A 13,353-nucleotide genomic window follows, 5' to 3' on the forward strand; every position below is an offset into this window, starting at 1 on the left:
ATTTAGCTACCAGGAGCAAAGGAAATTCAAAAAAAGAAAACACTTTGAAATAGATATGAACAATGAAGAGATGTTACTACACCTGTACTGCACAGTGCATGGGATTTCCAGCTTCTGAACAACATGAACATGTAAGGAAAAGGTTTGTGAACTTGGGGAGAGCGCTAACTGCAGTAATATATAGAAGCCAATTTTAATTGTTTTCTGAAAGTTGGCTGGGATTTTTAATGAGTTACAAGTGCCACAACATGTGCCAAATACTAGTAGGTTGTACATCCTGTAGCACAGTGCAAGATCACCACCGTGGAGCTCTCTTCTTGTAGTGGTGGAGTCCCCATCCCTGGCAGTGTTCAAGAAATGCGGCGCTCCTGGACACTGTTCAGTAGCTGTGGTGATAGGTTTGCAGTTGGACCTGATCATCTTAAAAGTCTTTTACAACTATAGTGATATAGTGATTCTGTGATTCTAAAGCTTTGCAAAGCTTTTTTTTTTTTTTTTTTTTTTTGCAAAGCATTTGCAAATGCTGTAAGTTTGTGGTATTCCTGAAAATTATCCGATCATTTGTTCTTCTGAGCCTTTCAAACTTTTGTACCTTCACAGACAGGAAAATATGGTTATAATAAAATAATGAAATGAAATGAAATGAAATGAAATGAAATGAAATGAAATGCAAGTGTGTGCAATAGTCCAGTGTTCAACAAAAAGCGTCCTTGTATGGAGTTAACTAAAAATGAGATGTCTACACTCTTAAGTCTGAGGAATGAAGTATGTTTATTTTCCCAAGTAAAAACAACAGAAGAATTTCTTAAAGATTTTGACATAATATTAAGCTGTGGTCTCAGAACTGCAGATCTATAACTTAGTTGAAAAAACATAACTCCAATCAGACTCCCGTAAACAGCATGTATGCTTATGCATACGGTATTGTCTAATCTATCTTTTAAAGTCTGGSTGAAGAGTTGCCAACTTCACATTTACAAGTAATAAATCATTATAACCAAGGGAAAACTAGAAAAAAAAAACACAGAGGAAATGTACATGTGAATATGTACCAAAACAATCTTACTAATTATGATATCACAGTAACAGAAAAATTGAAAGGAAAGAAGGAAAGTTAGATTTATAAACTTATATTACAGTTCTTGCAAATAAGGTRTAGGTGTACCCTATATAAACAGCAGGGTAATATTTGCACAGACAGCTCATCAGAAAGACACAAAAGAGAATTTGGCAAAAAGAACAAAAGGTAATTGCATAATGTTTGCTTACTATATCTTGGACGAGCAGGATGAAAATGTGTGTATTTCACAAATGTCCCTGCAGTTTAAGTTTTATTAGGTAGCAGAAGTTGGACTAGTWACATTCTGGAAAATGAAGGAAACATTCTCTTTTACCCTTTCAAGGAAAGGATCCTCTAGCGTCTGATGTTGCCCAGAGAAATGTTTCCATTGCATCAACTGTGACATGGACAGTGGTTTCTTTGAATTAGGCTTCCCATGAYTTTGTCCAAGCTGGCAACTTCTCAACACAGAAGGCTTTTCTGAGGAGGGATCTGAAAAATGATACAGCAGAATAATCAGAGAAAACCGAGACAGAAAATTCTTGGTCTGAATCAATAAGCCAGGGGGTGATAACAAATGAGGGTAAAATAGAGCAGAAAGTGTAATCCTTCTATGTCAACGAAAACCAAACATACGAATCCACACTCAGAGCAAAAAGGCCGTTCCTTGCTCATTGATGGAGTTTATCAAAACCACCATATGCTAGCACAAAGACAAATCCTTTTATAAATAGATGGAAAAGGAAATGCCTTATCTGGCAATTTCCCCYGTGCTCTCCTCCTAAATCTGCGCCCCGTCGGCTGCCCACATTCCTTAAGCACCTCTGAGCAGGGAAGGCTGCTGCAGCAAATCTCAGGCTGGCTTCTGTTTCCTCCCAGAGGAGTCATTCCAACGGGCTAAGAATAGCTTGGATAGCTGACTGTCTCATTGGCTCAGGACACCAGAGGTTGATCTCTAGTGCACTTTGTACATCCTGGTTATACCGAGTTATTTAACAGTATGTTGAATATACTGTTTGTCACAGGAAGGACAGTACTATTTCCCGTGAAGCACAGAGGCACAAACCCACTTTGCACAGGATTCCAGAGCCCCAAGCAATACCAGGTCATGACAGAGTATCTTATGTTTTGCTACCTTCATGATTCATCTCACATGTGTTTAAAAAAAMCCAAAAAGCTGGGATGCACGATTTGCATCATTGTTGTTACTAGTTTAAAACATGCAGCCAAATATTTTCACAGCAGCACTCCCTAGGAAAGATCAGTGCTATGAGCTGCATGATGCCTCACAGCTTTCTTGGCATTTTGAAATTTTCACCTGGAAAGCCCATAAAGCCTTACACACCTAAGACTTCCCTCTTGACTGACATACGATGCACATTTGTGCTACACTTGAAACGTCTCTTTTCCTTGTGCAGAAGAAAATTTAGGAGATGTGCACTTCTCAAGTCTTCAGGGATTCTACATTTTTAACTCCATAARCCAAACCATGGTGAGATAAAATAACGGGCTTTCAGCTTTGTAGCTCATCTGAAAGCCACAAGAGCAAGCTACTCACCTGCCCCATCCAGGCAGCTSCTTCCTTTGGAGAGTTCTGCAGTTTGCTAACGGTGGTCTCAGTATGAACGGACAGCAGGGTCTCTCAAGAATACCCAGTGTCATTGGTGGGTCTAACAGAGACCCCAGAGTTAAGATAATTAGTTTTTAAACTCATTTTAAGCTCAGGTATTGTGCAGCCTGCATGATGTTGTATTGTTCCTCTGCAGTTTTTCCTTTGAATTGTGTTTGCTGGAAGGCTGCATCCTGAGGGGATCCCACCGAGGACAACCGTGCACAACAACGTGACGAGGGGGCTGCTGAGTCACTTACGTGCTCCGTGGCAAGCCAGGAGCTCCCCTGCTCTTTTCCACTAATTACATTTAAGAAAAACTGACTGCTTTTCTCTTGATTTACCCCCACAAAGGGCTACTAGGCCTCTGCACTAGGACCAAGACGTGATTCCATTCTGATTATTCATTGCTCGGAAGTTCAAGGGGCTGGAGCCTCTTGAGGCTTTTCAAAGCATAAGAAAAGCAGCCAAGAACAATAAAACAACTGAAAAATGCTAATGAAATTATACGCACCTGTGTTCATCACAGAAGCAATGTTCTAAAATTGTTAACCTTTAAGAGAAAAGGATGCCTTTTCCACACAGATTTTGTAATAGTGCCTAACTGAAAGTAGTCACTATGTAAAAACAGGAGATGCACTATTAAAGAAGTATATAAAGACATTTAATGGAGGATAATTTGGAGAAAAAAAATCAAGCAACATAGTCACACTGCATCTATTTTACTTAATTCCTTACTTGTTTGTGGAGAAAATGAACACTCTGTTGGCTATTTTTAGCTCTTTTTACAGTGATATCTTACTATATTCTTTTATCATGATTTTGCTGTATCATTTAGAAGAGATCCATATTTGTACTTCATTATCACATCTGTTAGTATTGCATGTGGGTATTTCATGCTCAAAGGAAAGAAATGTATCAGGAAAATAGACACTCTTTCCTTGGAGAAAATGCGTGAGCTATAAAAACTAGAATGGATTGTAATGGGTTGTAAGCATAACTTAAAGAATATATTTTTATATATATATATATACTTATAATTCAATTTCTTACTAAAACTACTTACACGTTACACAGTATTGACACAATTCTGACATGCAGAAAGATCAAGAGAGCCATGTTCCCACAAGAAGGATAGATGCAAGATCTACCACTTGTATTTACGACTGCCAGGGCATCTTCCAAATTTTCTCAAATGATTATTTTTATCATCCTGCATCAATATTAGCTAATAATTGTGAAATGAAAGGCTATATTCAGAGACTTGGCACATTATTATCCAGATCTCCATCTGGTACTTGCAGGTGTAGTTGTCTATAGGTAAACAGCTTTTAAACTCACTTGTTGCATTTTTTTTATATCAGATAATCATTATTGTCCTTGAATAATTAGAAACAAAATACTACTAGTCCTGCTGGCCATAGCTAATTCAAGGAATTAAGAGGTGAGATATATGTGCTGTTTGGAACTGCAAGGAGTGAATCTCTTCTTCATCTTGTGAGGGAGTCTCCTATGGATTAGAAAAATTGGACAATATCTGGAAGATCCCATAAAGAATTTCATTACTTTAATCCTATTTTCCTGGGAGTCAGAGTTTTCTCCAGTGACAGGCCATATACAGAACATAGATACCCTTCCTCAGCAACAGCAAGAGATAATGAAATAGAGACTCACTTTGATGGTCTTTCTTTCCCATACAATTGCACTCAAGCAAGTCATGGGTAACACAGCTGGAATCTTCATGAAGTGTAAAGAGATTCCTAAGCTCCTCAATGGAAAAGTGGATGTGTTCAGWTGTCTTGGAAAGGTCTACAACAGCCCCAGAAAGGTCTTGCTTGCTGATCTGCCTTTGATAAATCTTCTCTTCTATTGAGCCTGTATTGAAGAACAGTAGATACACAGGGTTCATTTTTGGCTAATGCCTCTCAAAAAGATAAGTGAACTCTTTTATTTTTTTTGGTAATGAGGTTTATCAGAAATGCCAAAATATTATTTTTAATTTTGAAACAAGAGCAAAGACAAATGAATCAATGAGATGTTTCTATTTTAAATCAATTCCAAATGAATACATATATATGTGYGTGTGTGTGTACACACATATATATATATACAAAATGAAAGATTTCCAAAAACATTTCCTCTTCTTTATTGACAAAATGGCAGTACRTGTTCTCGCTATAGAATATGTCTGAACATCAACTCCAACCTGTGGTGAGCAGTCTGTAGATGCACACAGTGTGTTTCTGACCATCTCTCCACACTCTGGCCATTGCCTACAGAAAGAAAAACATTTTTGACAGGCAGCTCTACAGTCGTATGTTCAACATCAAATTACCAGCTCTGCTAGCTCATTCCTAAGGATGTTGCCAACAAAGCCCTCCTGAASAATCATCTTTGATTGTTTGTATARAAGTGTCCCAGTATTAACAGCAAATGATTACTAAAGTGTAATTTACTTTCTAACATGTATGCTCCTTTCTTTGTGTGTAAAACTAGAGGTTTCATTTCCTTGTTGCCAGCAATCCCCTCTTTATATTTGCTAGGAGTTAATAACAGTTTAGTATCTCACAGAAATATTCATCATTCTCCAAAACATTTTTGCCACAATGTATCTTTAAAAATGATGTTTCCATTTCTAATAAAATTGTAAAATTAATGTTTTGCACACTCTTTAAACCTTAACCAAACAAAAAACTAAGTGAGAGAGCAGAGTGACAGGATTTTTGTCAAATACATATGTGGTACAGGTACCCCCAGCATGGCATGCAGTGTTTGGCAAACTCTAGCAATTTTGACTGCTTTACCCATCTCTGCTTCAAGCAAGGGACAAGTGCCCACATGAGGGTACTGATTCACACTTGAAACAGGAGTAAAGCCAAGAATCAGAGCTTACCTCAGGTATTAAGCACTCAGCATTAGCATAGAATCAGAGTTTCTTACTGTGCTTATATGAAGATTTTTTTTAAACTGCTTTTGTTAGGAAGTATTTTAACCAAGCATTCTTACGCCAGCTAAATAATCCCTCCAGATGCAAAGCCCCATTACAGGAATAGTTTGTCACTTGGCTTTGGTTTTTCATCCTTTTAGCATTGCTGCCACATGATTTCTCATTCTCTTAATTCTCATCTGGGCCTCTCTCTTTTTCTCAGATATGATAAAGTGTTTTTTTTTTCCCCTCAGCAACACTAACTGCACAATCTAATCATAATTTACTTTTCTTTTTGGAAAACAATTGCTTTCCCGTTAACAGGTAATCAAGAGACACAGGACTAACTTCTTGAAGGAAACTAGAAATTCCCCAATTTTTATTTTTTACTGCAAGGGGGTTTCTAATGATATCAATATATATAATTTGAGAAATGTTTCTCTTTTTTTTTCCTCAGCTAGAGCTTTCCTTCAGTATTTTGTGTGTCCTGATGCAATGTAATGATAATCAAGTAGYAATAAGACATGTAAAGCCAGACATTTCAGCATCCATCAAAAATTCGTGTGATGCTCATCCCAACCCAGGGGTACCCAGATGGGCCAGACCTGAATATCTGTAGCTGGATTCCAGTCAATATCATACAGGATCAAATGAGACGCTCCAACTAGGTTCAGTCCTACCCCACCAGCCTTTGAACTCAGCAGAAAGACAAATGCTGGGCTGAATTTACTATTAAAACTATCAACAATCTGTTGCCTCTGGGAGACAGGAGTGTGTCCATCAAGTCTGGTATAAGAGTATCCATAATGTTTGCAGGTCTCTTGTAATATATTCAGTGTCTGAGTGTAATTGGAGACCAGCACAACTCTGTCAAAAAGGGAAAAAAMCATTATCCTGCTGTCTTAGACCTTGGTAAAATTAAAGTACTATAACAACTTGTTGAAGACATCTAAGGAAATAAAAATCACAAGTAATAATTATACATCAACCTGAGATTACTCATAAAACATAAAATATAAACCATTCATATTAATTCAAAGTCCACACAAAGCATTCACATGGTAAGTACTTCTTCCAACAGAATGTGAGTTATGCAGAGATTGCAACAGGTCCAGAACCAAACAAAAAGATAGATTTTATTTTTAATTGCCACTTACACAAAATAGCCATTACTAAGAAAAAGAACAAGTATTTGTAGAGGGTGTCATGCAGGCTAATACACAGCATGGGGGGGCTCTGCATTTGTCCTTACACTTTTAAAGGAGACTGGAATTGAGCCTGTACGTAAAGATTTTTGGAGTAGGTGGACTTCAGGCCAAGGGCACACAAAGGTCTTACCATGGGACCCATAAGGATTCTGTGATTCTAGACAAGAGTGTGTGAGATTCCCATAAAGGAGCCATTCCCAGTATGTGGCCTGGTGCATTCTAGAGCCCAGCATGAACCCACAGGGGTTTTGCTGCAYGTCAGTGCCATTCGCTATAGGGGACATAGGCAGCTGCAGTGCCACGTCACCTGTTGGGACTTCCCACTGTGAACACCCCCTACACAGAAAAGGCAGCAAGCCCTGAACATCAAACMCAGTAAATGAGGACAGAACCCATCATCTAGCAATTAAAAATACGCTGGGTGATTTAAAATATTTAATACATTAGGTAGCTGCTTCAAGGAGATGCGAAGCATGCGAAAGCCTGTGCAAGGACAGGTAGTACATCACAGCACACGAGCTGCAGCAAACACTTGTGGTTGGAACACAGCATGAGAAGTTCTTTTGGGGGGAAATAATATAAGGAGCAACTCTGAAAATTATGCCAGCTCCAAATCCTAGTTTAATAATTTAACAAGGAATAGCCAGGAGCATAAGACATAAATATACTTAGTACATCTGCAAAGCCTTTATTTTGAATGTTAGGTCACTATATGTTGGAAAAGCAAAAGAGAATCACCAGAAGATCACCTCTGTATCTCCCTTTTAGTTGCCTTTCACACTTGCCTTTCCGAAGAGCCGAGTTCCTGGATTGCTGCTAAGAGCTTCACCAGCACCTGCAGTTTTCCTGAGTAAGTTTCAGAGAAAGTGTCAGGAGTAAAATCTTGTGGGAAGGTGTCTGTTAAACCTTCATAGAGGCTGGATTCATCATGTTCCTCACACGAAGAATCACATTGTTTCTCCTGTGAAAAATAAAAGTATTCATGCTCCCTGTCCTCTCTAAAATAATCTTGGTTAAACTTTGCTAATGAAATATCAAAAGCCACTATAAATCAATGTATAATATGAGCACAGTAACTCAGTAACTCCTAATACTGCATGGCAAGCACAGTTTAAAATACTGGTAACATTTACAAATTGGTTTATACTTTATAATTTAAAACATTATATACAACTAAGTAGAGTGCAAATTGAAACACTGAGAACTGAAAGATGTGTTTCACTACTGCTTCTTTTTCCAAAGAGATATTCACACAGTGAATCACAGATCAAATAGATATTCACACAACAAAGTCATATGCAAGACACTGCAGCTCCCACTGTCACTGAACCCAAGGAGGGCAGTGGACAAGAAGAAAGGGTGAAAATCATCAGCTGCACAAGGTGTTTTCAGAGGAAGCAGCAGAGTATTATCTAACTTAACACTACAGTCAGAATTTCAGATTAAAAGATTTACTCAGATGTTTTAGCATTCAAAGTGATATTCCTTTAGAAAAAAAAACATATTTTTTAATAAATGTTGCTTGCAAAATTCACATTTGTATGTATTTGTATAAGCATTCACTCACAAGAGTAATAGGATAATTGACAGGTAATAAAGCACAMGCAAATATTGAAAGGCAACAGGAAACAGGTTAGATACAATCCTTGTGTGCATTCYTTACAGTCCCTGGGTGCATTTCCTAACATACCATTTTGGAAAGCCTGTCTCCTGAAAAGCAAGTCATATGTGAGGACAGAGCATGAAATGATCTCAGGGAACACACACATTGACCACAACATATTTCTAATGACCTTTGCTTGCTGAAATGACTAACTGGAGGCATCTCCCCATAACACACAGATAAATACCTTTATGGCTTTGAGGAGAAGACAAGGATGATTGCAAATTTTTTTCAGAGCTCCTATACATAATAGATGAAGACTATTTTCTAGCCTGCCTTGTAGACAGGACCTAATAACTCGAGAATTAAGGAGTTTTCGATACAGTTCAAGCTGCAGCGCTGTTGGTCGGCAGAAGAGGATGCTCTCCTTTTTCGGGGGYAGAAACTTGTTGATAACCTCCTGCGTTCTCCTAAGGATAAACAGGCCAGTTAGGCGTGTGAGTTCTGCTGCTCTTGTTTCTCCCAATTCCTTTTCTTCCTACAAGGTCAAAGCACAAAATTAGCACTAATCTTGCATTCCACCAAGACGCCACAATAATTCTCTATGTGATTACAACAATTTTCTATGTGATTTTAATTAGAAATGAACAGTCTCAATGTATGATAACACTTCCTGATGCAGGATGATAATGTTTGATGCTTTTCCAATTAGTATGACTGCATTAGCTAGTTTTAGGTCTGGCTTCTAAAGTCAGAAACAAAGGCAGATAATGTCTCAGAAGACACACAAGCATACAAGCCTCAATTTATATTCCCAGGCTTCTTGACTGAAGCAACAAAATCATGCAGATTTTGCCGCACTATAAAGAAACCATGAATGAATAGCATATAATTATATGGCAATTTGCATGGTATTTGTGGGAATGCACAGTGTTGGAAGAATACAATTTGCCTGATTTATGAATAGGCAGCTAAGGTGTTACGAAGATGCATATATTCCTCCATCTTCCTGGGGAAAACAACAGTAGTTTATTTCAAATAGGAGGCTGAAATCTTTCCTTACCATTAATAGTCCTATACTATATCAAAATACCATTTTTGCAACTATTTTGGTACCCCTAACATGTTTAAAGATAAATTGAGAACACTGAATGAGGACCTTACACACAAATAAATATAGAGAATGAACAGTAGCATCAAAAAAAAAAAAAAAGTTGATTTGAATAACCTAGTCAGAATTTGAGTATTTAAACCTCATTTTTATGTTGTAGGATTTCACAGTTTCACAATGTTCACTATGAATTTTCCCTTATAATTGCATTTTTTTAGTAATATACCTTTGTGGCTGATGGTTCTCTGGACCTGACAATAGGCTCCTCATATATCTTTCTATATGTGGATATAGAACCCAGTATTCCTGGATTTACAAACTCTATTAATGCATAAAATTCCTGCAAGTCATTTTGTATTGGAGTACCTTGAAAGAGAAAAAATAAATGTGCATTTGTTAGATTTTTTCTTGAAACTGATAGAAGCACAATCATTGATTTCAGCGTTTTATGTTGAGCCTACATCCTGAAGACAGATGTCTTATTTCAATGTGAATAACTCAGAGTACCAATTAATCTGCAACTTTACCATGATTAATCAGCTACTGTCGCTGTAACTATACAGACTGCACATTTAGTTACTGTGACAAATAAATTTAAGAATTTTTTTCTAAATCAATGTGATTAAATAAATACAATGCCTGTGTGTAAACACAGTCCTCGTTCCCTCACAGTTCCCAGGCAGCCTGCCAGTCCTTCGAGCTAGATACATTTGGCATTTCTTGCAAAATGTATTTGGGAAGAATCTGTTTTCACACGACATACTGATTTTAATAGCAATTCTCGAAATTTATATTGTGCTCCTGCTGTACTTGCAATGACTTTATCCTTTACCCCATCTTGCACTTTTAGTATAACTAAATATCAGATTCAATTAAATATTACTAACCAGTAAGGATAATTCGCCTCTCACAAGACAGGCTAGTGAGGGCTGTAGTGGTCTTAATAGAGCTGTTTTTCAGACGATGTCCTTCATCACAGATTAGGAGGTTAAATTCCGTAGCCTGAATTTGATCCAACGAGCGCAGTAGCATCTCATAACTGATTATCATAACTGAATAAAGTGGAGAACTGATGAATTCTTCTACTTTGTGATCCTGCAAGTTTAAAAGAAAATATATGATACAGGTATTTATTTGAAGACAACTCATGGTTTTACTCAGTCACACATTGCCTACAGGTATTTTCCTAACATGACACAGAACATTTACTGCCTGGATTATTGATTCTATTCTAATTCTATTCTATTGCAAAAGAAATATGGGGTCTGATACAGCAATGTAGAATTTTACCACCATATTACCTGACAGCTTATTATTCTTTCAAGCCTTCAAATCCTCCAAGACACACTGCCGTGAAGGTGAAAAGCACAGACTGCCTGAAACTGCTTTCCACTCCTGGCGTTTAGGTGAGCTTCAGATGGGTAATTAAAACAGACCTAAATAACTGCCTGCACATTCACTGTGGGATCTCAGGCTGCAGTCAGTGTGTTGCTGTGTATTCCACCAACATAAATTCCAATTGTAGTTTTAAATAGAATATGATACCCACTTTGCAGCACATTGATAGGTTGGCTGACAGGTAAGATCAAGCTGGTACCTAGAGCATTAAACCAGTAATTATCCCCAGAAAACATGTCTGTCCATCTATAAATGGAATTTAGTCCTTAAAGCTGTATTAAGGGTCAGCAAGCAGTCATGAGCCCCTCTCCCTTTATATACCTTTTGTTTAAAGGGTGTATATATATGTGTTTCCTACAACAGACCTCAATACTTTTGAACTCCTATGTACATTTAATTCTGGTTAGTATACTTATTACAAAACATGACAATGAAGAAAACCAGCAGGAGCTGTCTGTATGATAGCACCAGGGGCTAGATAGAATAGATGATGAACAGCTCTATACCTCAGAGATTTAACTAACTTTGAAAAGAAAAACAAAAAATACTGTAATATGACAAGGAACTTTTTTTTTTTCACACAACRCTTCCTAAAAATAACTACATTTCTGAACAGACCTGTGTATGTGTTATTTTGCTTCCTAATAGTGTAATCTATAATGGAATAAAGAATTGAAAAAAAATGTAAAAATGGAAAACTCTCTTGTGACTATGTCCCTTTCCTCAGTTCCAGATAGGAACTGTTTCCACACTCTTTCCTAACCCAAAGAGGCCCTTATGCAACATAGATATTACATAGCTTGCACTAATAAAACAGAACTAAAAACAAAAAGTTTTYAATTGCTATATAAGCCACGACATAATTTATTTAGTACTGACACTAAGCAATACCTGAAATGTTAGTCTTAAATTTGATTCCCTATTCAACAGTAAGGAAGAGCAGAAAACGAAACACTTACAACCAGTCAGTTACAGAGCTGGGCAGTTATAGACAGCTTAATGTAAAGACTGACAAGATAATATGCATGTGCAGTATCTCTGCAGCTCTTAACCACGTTCAAAAATTAATGAAGAGGCAAATAAAAAAAATACTCCATGCCATTTAATAGAATGGTTTCCTTAGCACTCTGGTGGTTCATAAGCAACAAATTATTAATGCTATTAATCTGTGACAGCTTCACCTCCCAGGGAGTATTCAAGACATATCTGCTTGGTAATCCCAAGAGAACATAGGAAACCTTCATTATAATCTGAGAAGTCAACGTTTCACAGGTTCTCCTGGGAGGAGGAGGCACAACCCGGACTCAGGACTGCCGGGATGACCCAAGCGAGGGATCGTTTCTCTTCAGGAGACAAGGATGGCTTTCTTAACAAGGCAAATATTTTTGCCTGTTCATAAACCCACTATTCCCTAGCTGTGTTCATGAACTAAGCAGCGGACAGTCTCAGGTCAGAAGCTGAAGTACCTCTTTAATTTTGAGAGCAAATCTAGTTAGAGCCTAAGAGGTATTTTTATTACCAAACAAGATCAGCTACCAGACAGGAGACAACTAAGTCTGGAGGCAGATGGTGTAATACAGAAAAAGCACCACCACTTACTTAACACAGTCTTTACAACCTCTCAGTAGGCAATTCAGATGAATACATGGAGCAAACTTAGCACATGAAGTAAATAAAGTAGCTTCTGGTAGAGCAGTGCCTATCGCCTGCTCASAGAGGGACACGGCGAAGGCAGCAAGGAGAGGTGCCGAGCAGATAACAAGGACGTGCAACCCTTCCCCAGGCCTTTGGACCAGACCAGGGCATTCCTGTGCCTTCCAGGAGTGCAGTGAAGATCCTTTTATATGKCCGGTATTTTTACTTTCACAGCAGGAACAGAAAATTTCTGCCAGGAGGCTCCCAACACAGGAGCAGAGACCCAGGACAGTTCCTGGCAGGGGCCTATGGAGGCAGAGCCACCGCTGTCCCGGCCCAGCACTGCGGCTCCCCGCAGTGCTGCGGACACACACAGCGCCTCTCTGCAGTTTGGGGGATCGTTAAGCATCAGGAGAACCTCTGGGTCCAGAAAACATTTTCTTTTTCTACACTTTCTGGGCATGTGCTGAGATGAAAAAAGGTGCTGGAGTATCGGGGCGTCCATCTTCCCTCTCCTGGGAAGTCATCATCTCTTCCGGCCTGCTTGAACCCCCTGGAAAGMTGAGGGGGGCCCTGACATTTTAGAAGCCTCCTACATCCAAACACAATATATCCACCACTGTATATATTTACAGCAGCAAGTGATGGAATGAAAATTAAATTAAATTTACAAGCTAATTTCAATCAATTAATTTATCCTCCTAACTAGCAGCAAGATACATTGGCAGTATAGCCTCAATTTTTGCAATTACCCAAAGTGATTTGAAAGGTTTAAGCAAGTTGCTCAGAGCTACATATGGAGC

The 13,353-nt window shown here is 38.2% G+C and overlaps 1 protein-coding gene across 1 annotated transcript in view; it reads right to left on the bottom strand.

The window, feature by feature from the left end:
* Positions 1-797: 797 nt before the first annotated feature.
* RAD54B (RAD54 homolog B) overlaps positions 798-13,353 on the bottom strand; it is a 62,040-nt gene continuing 49,484 nt past the window's right edge. Inside the window, exons 8-15 of the mRNA XM_026050019.1 lie at positions 10,405-10,612; positions 9,744-9,883; positions 8,654-8,944; positions 7,589-7,764; positions 6,201-6,462; positions 4,876-4,942; positions 4,344-4,544; positions 798-1,552 (exon numbers count right to left, since the gene is read on the bottom strand). Of these exons, the coding sequence (XP_025905804.1) occupies positions 1,335-1,552; positions 4,344-4,544; positions 4,876-4,942; positions 6,201-6,462; positions 7,589-7,764; positions 8,654-8,944; positions 9,744-9,883; positions 10,405-10,612 (1,563 nt within the window). The 3' untranslated portion in view covers positions 798-1,334. The remainder of the gene's footprint in view (positions 1,553-4,343; positions 4,545-4,875; positions 4,943-6,200; positions 6,463-7,588; positions 7,765-8,653; positions 8,945-9,743; positions 9,884-10,404; positions 10,613-13,353) is intronic.

Source organism: Nothoprocta perdicaria, unplaced genomic scaffold, assembly GCF_003342845.1.
Source record: "Nothoprocta perdicaria isolate Ctin4 unplaced genomic scaffold, notPer1 scaffold_64, whole genome shotgun sequence".
Classification (NCBI taxonomy): Eukaryota; Metazoa; Chordata; class Aves; order Tinamiformes; family Tinamidae; genus Nothoprocta; species Nothoprocta perdicaria.